The sequence below is a fragment of the Lytechinus variegatus genome, chromosome 4, assembly GCF_018143015.1.
Source record: "Lytechinus variegatus isolate NC3 chromosome 4, Lvar_3.0, whole genome shotgun sequence".
NCBI lineage: Eukaryota > Metazoa > Echinodermata > Echinoidea > Temnopleuroida > Toxopneustidae > Lytechinus > Lytechinus variegatus.
This window is the reverse complement of record NC_054743.1, coordinates 33,981,504-33,989,632: the sequence shown is the minus strand read 5'-3', so window position 1 is coordinate 33,989,632 and position 8,129 is coordinate 33,981,504. Positions and strand designations below refer to the sequence as shown.

General features: G+C 35.3%; 1 protein-coding gene across 1 annotated transcript; it reads left to right on the top strand.

Annotated features, from left to right (window-relative positions):
* The first annotated feature begins 363 nt into the window (after positions 1 to 363).
* On the top strand, positions 364 to 7,920 carry LOC121413897 (neurotrypsin-like). The gene is made up of 3 exons (XM_041606883.1): positions 364 to 580; positions 1,106 to 1,438; positions 7,367 to 7,920. Exons 1-3 carry the CDS (start codon positions 379 to 381, stop codon positions 7,450 to 7,452), a joined length of 621 nt encoding a protein of 206 aa, XP_041462817.1. The 5' UTR covers positions 364 to 378; the 3' UTR covers positions 7,453 to 7,920.
* The last annotated feature ends 209 nt before the right edge of the window (positions 7,921 to 8,129 follow it).

Here is an 8,129-nt window from a genome sequence, read left to right as displayed (position 1 = left end):
TAAATAGACAAGGACCAAAATAGACAAGACTAGTATGAAGAGAATGTTATTCAGATGGCAATAACAGTCGCCTGGTGTGAGTTCATTATCTTTATAGCGATGAATGTCCATCTCTTCATAGGTCCACGGATGAACAGATTTTCAACCGCTCCCATTTTATTTCCTGTATTCGAATGTAGATCGACTGAGCAAGAAGAATAACAGTTCTTTTACGACCTATTATCAGAGTCTTTTACCATCATGCAAATCTTAAAGCTCACAAGAATTCTCCACTTTCATATACATAACTTCGTACTCCGTTAAGTTTTAGCTATGCCAAAGAGGCATAAATAAGCCATTATCTCTTGAGGGCCTGTCTGATTCGCGGACTGAGCCAAAATGAATGGATTACAAAGAAAAAAATATTGCATTAAATCAAGGAAGAAGTGGCAAGAGACTCCATTCAATGCCTGTCAGTGCATCGATAAACATTTCTTCATCTTCGGGAAAGCATCGAATATTATGAAGATCTTCGCCCTCGTACTCTTGGCTCTTGGTCCAATCTTCGGGATCGCCAGAGGAGATGCAATGGATGGACTAGGTAACCGACTGATCTAGTCTGCCTCATTCAATCTCTATTTTTATTATCTTTCATTAAATAATTTGTGATCATTCCGATTATTGGAATATGAGGTGGTTTGTGCGTGTGTGCGCGAGCGTGTTTGATTGTGTGATCCGATGAACCGATTTTCAACCGCACCAATTTTATCTCCGCTGTCGGGTGTAGACCAATCAGTTTTCAAGTCAAACTGCAGTCACTGTATAATCACGGCTTAAAACGAGGTATTTGTTGATTAAAAGAAAGGATGCACCATATTCTACATACGTGTAGATCTAAAACATAGGCCTAATATTGTCTGAAACTGGTTCTTTGACTTGTTTCAATAACTCACCGTCTTTATTTATTTCTTTTATAGAAAGAATGAGAAATAGTGAGAATGATATGCGTGGGGACTTGGTCCCACAGTATCACAACCATTTCGGCTATTAAAAAAATATCTGAAAGTCCCCATCAAGCAGAGAATCTAAACGGCGTTTTTTCTCCATTTTTTTTCACAACACCTAGTTCGACTAAATAATAGAGGTTCGACAAACACAAACGCCGGCATTGTGGAGGTCTACTACCAAGGGATATGGAGAACAGCTTGTGCAGCTCCATACTGGAACTCCAACGCCGCTACGGTCGTATGTCGTCAACTTGGATTCACTGCTTCTGCCGACGTTGCGAACCCAGGGGATTACTACAGCGAAAGCGTCAATCAGCCAACCCACACGCTATTGGATGATGGCCTGTATTGTAGTGGTACCGAACAGTTCATTGCAGATTGCATGGAAGAGAGGCCGGATATTGGAGAAAGGTGCCCCAACGGAGAGGAATTCGCAGCTGCTAACTGCGCAGGTAAAGTTTAGTCATGGAGATAGATCCATGGTCAAATAAATTTTTTGTTTCATTTATCTTTTTTCTTTAAGTTACATTATATGTATGTTCTTATTTAGATCATCACTGTGCATTGAACCAAAGATTAGTATGATATACATTAAAATTCAACACAAAAAATTGGAACATTATATCATATAAGTATAATAAGAAAGAATATTAGATACAAATTCAATACCAAGCAAACATAGTGCATTACTTGACTTTTTCCAAAAAAATATATATTTTGTTTCCTCTCCGTTTTATTCGAAGAATATTTAAATATTTAAATTTTTATTTTTTTCAATTGTATAATAAGCTTAATTAATCAATAAATTAAAGAAAGATATATCATTAATTGTGTCCATTACCGCCGTGTCTACCAATCACAATGTCCTTATAACTTCTATCACCATTTTTGAATTTCAGATTAATGGTAACACAAATTTACTTAATTTTACCCAAGAGTCTATAATAATGACAATAATAAAATAAGTGATCATAGTCAATAGTTAGCATTTAAAACAGAGTGGAGATTCTGCCAATTTAAGCCAATATTCTTTTGACATCAAAAGCTTATACAAAAAAGTTGAATTCAGCTATACGAAATTCTTCAATGAAAAAGTAAATTTCTTTCCAGATATTGTTCCAAATCAAATTTTCTTTGAATTTAAGTGACCAATATTGTTCAACATTTGGGGCTATACACTTTTTATCCACTAAAATATGCATTATCTTTTAGAAAGTTTAACTAGTAAATGTTACATTTTTATGTGTAAATCAGGATCATGGTCCTTCAGTGTAACTGACAGTTAAATAATTTGAGCAGTGTTTATCATTAACCAACGTGTTTTCCATTTTCTTAGGTATACAGCTCCAGATTAACTTCGTTTCGCATTAATAATTTCCTTTTTTCTTTAACTTTGCATGAATGCGCATTATATTCAATAGTCCATCTTTAACAATCTCTCGCCCAATCCATTGTTCAGCTTTTTATCAATATGATCAAGCATGGGAAATACAGTCATTAAATAGGTTATGTATGTGTTAAAGATTTGATTACAGTAATTTTTCCGAAAAAATGTTAGATATCGGCATTTCCACAATAATACTTGGTTTTAATTTTTTCAATACTTTTTACTTCCGAGTTTTTTTCATAAACATCAAACATATTTTTCCTACATGTAAAATACACCCCTGGCGTTTTTTTTATGAATACACTTTTCCAATCAATCTCTTGAAACAGATTTCCAAAGCTAAAACCGGGGCTTTTCGAAACATTTGAAGATGGTTCAGCAACTTTGCAAAACCTTTGGACTTTTTCCATTAAAATAATAGACAGCTCATCTGCTACAAATACAGTGGTGTCATCAGCGAATTGACTTATCTTGACCTCAACTTAATTATTTACATTATTCTTCAAATAATACCTTTATTAATGTTATCATTCTTCAAATTAATTGATTAAAGAATTACAACTACTAAAAATAACAGGGGGAAATAAACTGACTGCTAATCTAAATTCATTATACAACTTTCTGCATCAGCATATTATAAGGCTTTTATATAACTTATAATTTATTTTACTAAAAATTAAATTTTGCAAGGGCTCTATAAAGAAAATTCCTATTAAATGTATCAAAGGTCCTTTTCTAGGTCCAAAAATGAAATAACCACCGATTTCTAAAAATGTTTTTCATATAATTTATTACATGATCAATATGTCTTATATTTTTCCAATCTAACTGCCTTTTAAGTAGGCATTTTGATCAATCGAAATATACGAACTTGTAGTTTCAATCTATCTGCCAAAACTGATGTAAACGTTTTATATTCGTTGTTTAAAAGACCGACAGACCTCCAGTTCGATAATAAATCTTTTCGTCCCTTTTTATGCAAAAAGTGTAATAACAGCTCTATTTTTACTAACTGATAATTTCCCAACTGATAAAGAACATGAAGAATGGTTAAATAAATCGAATAATATAGTTTTTAAATGATTCCGAAAACGTAAACCATGTGGACCTGGACATTTACCAAGTTATGGCAGTTTTTGATAGCTTACGTTCATGAAATGCCAGTGTGCTATCACACATTATTTGTTGCGTTTCATTAAAAAAAAAATTCGGTGTATATTTTCAAAATAAACAATGTCCTTTCTATATTTTCCATTTTCAAGTACATTTGATAAAGTTTAAACAAGTTGTCGCCAGAATATGACACTTAAAAAATAATTCACGATCCGTTTTCCTGTTTCTCTGGCCCGTTGATTACAATCGGGAAGAACCCATTACTTATCAAAAACGATCAGGAAAGGCTTGGGGAGAAAATTTACCCTAAACACGTTTGGTCAGATTCAAGAAAAGCTATCGGGAAAAAATATCCTGAATACATTTGACCCCGTGATTGACCAGTCTTTCAAAACCGCCCTTTTTTGTTTAAAATAATTGTTTTTGATACCTTTAACGAGTGTTCGCGCGGCCCACGTCTAAAAGTGAAAAAAAAACACCCTTTTTTAAACGCGTTTTTTTTTTATCTCTCCCATTCTTACCTCTGCCATTTTAACCTCTGCCATTATTACCTCTGCCATTTTTACCTCTGCCATTATTACCTCTGCCATTTTTACCTCTGCAATTTTTACCTCTGCAATTTTTACCTCTGCAATTTTTACGTCTGCCATTTTTACCTGGCATCCATCTTCCGGTGGTGCAAGAACCTTACACTGTCGACATGACTGGCATGTAGACTAAATGAAACCTTCACTTTGACAAATATTTGAAATATTCCTAGAAAAAAGAGCAAATTTGGAAAAATTGCAAAATTGAAGATTGAAATATTAGATTACGCATTACGTTTGTCACACTTGAGTAGTTCATACATATCTATTTTTTTTTCTTATACTTATGATGTTCATTTTTATGTTAGATTTTACTTCATATGCCTTTCTTGGTTCAATGTACATTGACGATGTGAGTATAAGCATATACATATATATATGTTTAAAATGATAAATTCCATGCCTTTTAGGCTGTTGCTATAACAACAGATTTAGGTTCAATTTGATATGTGTAAAGCCTTGGTTATACTGGAACCGAATCAGATGCGAATCCATCCGAATACACGTACCCGGGTGGAATCGGGGGTATTCTGTTCTCCCTCTGCGAAGGCGAAAAATACTGGGAGGAATTTAGAAAGGCGTATACGGAGGAATTTAGCTCATTATGAAGTGTTCAAAACCAGCCGAGTTCACTCCAAAATACTCCCGAGTATTGCCACGACAAATTTCATTCGTAATGAAATTTCATTCGGTATTCGGGTGACATTCAGTTGAATTAGGAGAGGCATTCGGAGTATCTGGCAGATTCAGACCTATTCGTATCAGTCGGGGAGTAACGGTTTGTACTTGGCGCATTCGGTCATATTTGTTCGCATAATGGTCAACGTTCGGGTCGTCATACGACTCTAATCGGAGCAATCGGGCCACATTCGGGTAGATTCTAGCCACCTTTGGCTCGATTCTTGGCGCTCTTCAGGTGTAATTCTGCTTTATTCGGGATGGCCAAAATTTATTCGTGTCAATTCTTGGTAAGTCTGCTTTGAATCATAACCAAATCAGGACCTATTTGTCTCCTTTCAAAGAGTCACCAAATTAGAGACGAAAAGGTTCCAGATCTTCTGAATTCATCCGAATTATTCAAGAGAATTCAGCTTTGGTGTAACCCTATACTTTACCTCTTTTTCGGAATCTTGAGACTTAATCATTTTTCTCAAGTAGCAGATAATGTTTAAGTTGGATGTTCAATCAAATATTAAGAAAAATATATCAACTGACACGTGCCTGATAAAACTATCACATCAATGAAATTTCAGATTGTTAGCCATACAGTCTTTTTCAAGTTGATAAAATTTCCAATGATTGCCCAATTTCTAAGCTACTACAAATATCATGACAAGTAACTTGTGCACAGGTTTGCTTAAGCATGCTGAGAGATTGACTTGATGTCAAATAACCACCTATACTTTAACTTCAATGTGGAAAGCGAGTATTACACTAGAACCGATTTCGGCCTGATTCGGATGGTTTGGTAGATACGGTACTTATTCATCTCTGATGCGGGGGCGCTCCCCGAAAAAAAGATTGATGGGTCCCGAATAAGTCCCGATTCCGAATCGCCAAGAATAAACCCGAATCAATCTTTCCCTATCCCAAATAAAGCCGAATGCAACCTAAATAAAGCCAAGAATCGAACTGAATGTGGCCCGTTTGATCCGATTACACGCAGCCGGAAAGCCTACGTGAATTTTGACCCGAATCGGAATGAATGTGACCGAATGCACAAAGCTCGGACCGCTACGTCCCGAATGATGCGAATAGGTCCGAATCTGTCCAGGGGCCCGTTGCAGTAAGAGTTGCAGCTCTAAACTCATGCGCAACTTGATTTTCAACCAATCAACAACGCGCATTTTGGACTTGCGAATGATTTTTTGACTTGCGTTTAAACGCAACTCTTTCTGCATCGGACCCCAGGTCCGAATGCCTCCCTTTAATCCAACCGAATGTCATCCAAATACGCCCCTATTAATGTTACTCAAATTATTGTGGCCACATTGGAGGATATTCGGCTGGTTTTGAACATTTTAAAGCAAACATATTTTTTTTTCAACATACATGTACAAATCAGAAAAATATGAAGCAAATTACATGAATCAATACCAATCAAACATAAAGAAAATGAGCTGACACTTTCAAATTTGTAATGGTAATCCATCTGCGAATGTTCCCCAATCCCTCCTGAATTTTCTCGCATTCGCGGACGGATAACAGAATACTCCCGAAACCACCCGGATACGTATCTTCGGATGAACTCGCAGCTGATTCGGTTCCGATGTAACCCTAGCGTTAGGTCTGCCGATCCGAATTCACTGATTTGGACACTCATGATAATTAAAAAATGATTGAAGGCTTCTAAGACATCTCATGAACTTGATCCAACACCATCACCAGTTTTGACATTGTTCTTCAACGAACTTCTCACTACCATGACTACTTTGACGAGTATGCCGGCGGGCTATTTTTCTGAAATTTTCAAGGGAGCCTCGGTTTGACATTTGTTAAAGGACAATTGCACTCCGACAAAAAGTTGATTTTCATTTAAAAAAAGAGAGAAAGCAGACAAACATAACATTGTAAAATTCATCAAAATCGGATGTGATATAAGAAAATTGTGTACTTTTGAAGTTCCGCTTACTTTCACAAAACAGCTTTATACACATCCTGGGCAATGTGCAATTGAGGGTACTCATGACATCACCCATTCACAATTTCTTTCTTTTTAGTGATAAGAAATATGAATATTAGGAATTTTGGTTTTTCCTCATTGTCGTGGAAACAAAGATTTACTCCTATCTGAACAAGTGGTATTACCAGTTTTAACATGTTTTTGTTAAGTCTGAATCTGTAAAAAATGAAATAGTGTATAATGCAGACAATTAAAACAAAGAAATTGGGGACATTTTTGACTTTCTCATTTGTATGTCGCTGAGTTGTGCATATAACTGTTTTGCGAAACACATGCAAAACTTAACATTTTATAATTTTGTTATTTTACATCCGATTTGTATGGCATTTTCAGCGTTAGGCTTGTTTGATTTGTCTTTTTCTCTTTCGATATACAATGATTTAGACAACCTTTTGACCCGACCTGTTCAGAAACTCTATCGAGATTCGGAAGTTTCAAGATCTACCGTCGTATTTACAGATTGTCATTTGTATCCAGCTCATCCAACTCATTCTGGGCGTGTGTAGTCTCGTTCAGAAAATTAATCCCAACAAATTATCTTTACTGTCTACAATTTGGAAGAATGATGCTTTTAGTATGATTACTTATCTCTTATTTGTGTTATTCACAGAAAACAAGAGGGCAGAAGGCTATGAAGATCTCAAACTTCGGGCTGCCCAACTTCTTCTTAACCTTTTCCATGAGACTAAGAAGTAGTTTCCTTCACCTTCTGATCAGATGGCGACATAAATGTGTTGGAGGATAGATCCAGTCTCAATTCATATTTTAAATCGATCGAAAATGATTTTAAAATTTACAAATTTTTAGATTCAGCAATTTGGCTTTTATTCTATTTTTTTAATGGTTGGTCCCCTTGAATTGCTTTTCATTCTATGTATTAAAGAGAAGATTATGTTGTTTGTAGAGGCCTAATAAGTGATTGTTTTTGCATCTAATACTCTCATTATTAGTATAGGCATTACATTCGTTTTGAATGTTTGCAAGAAAAAAATAGTAGTAAATTTCATTTATATCGGAATATAAGTTTTACTATTCATGATTGTTTTGATATATATATTTACATGAAATATGTCGGGCTATCGTGGAAAAATATGATGACCACTCGGAAAAAGAGCATATGTCTAAGTATGTAATTATGTCGTGGAATAAAATCGCTGAAAAATTGCATAATATATAAATTTTGCAGCAATTCGTATGTTAGTAATACAGTTAACCATCTTGTTGATGAAGGGTGATATATATTACGGCTATCCTACACGTGCTGCCGCACTAGGCAAACCTACATATCTTATTAGGTCTGATATATGCAGCAACTGTTGGCAAGCGATTTCGTATGCATATCCCTTTGCTTGTGCTTAAACTCATTTAATTTG

Coding starts and splice junctions, on each gene's coding strand:
- LOC121413897 (XM_041606883.1), top strand. CDS start 379: ATGAATGGATTACAAAGAAAAAAATATTGCATTAAATCAAGGAAGAAG. Junction 581..1,105: donor AGATGCAATGGATGGACTAG/GTAACCGACTGA, acceptor CACAACACCTAG/TTCGACTAAATAATAGAGGT. Junction 1,439..7,366: donor CGCAGCTGCTAACTGCGCAG/GTAAAGTTTAGT, acceptor TGTTATTCACAG/AAAACAAGAGGGCAGAAGGC.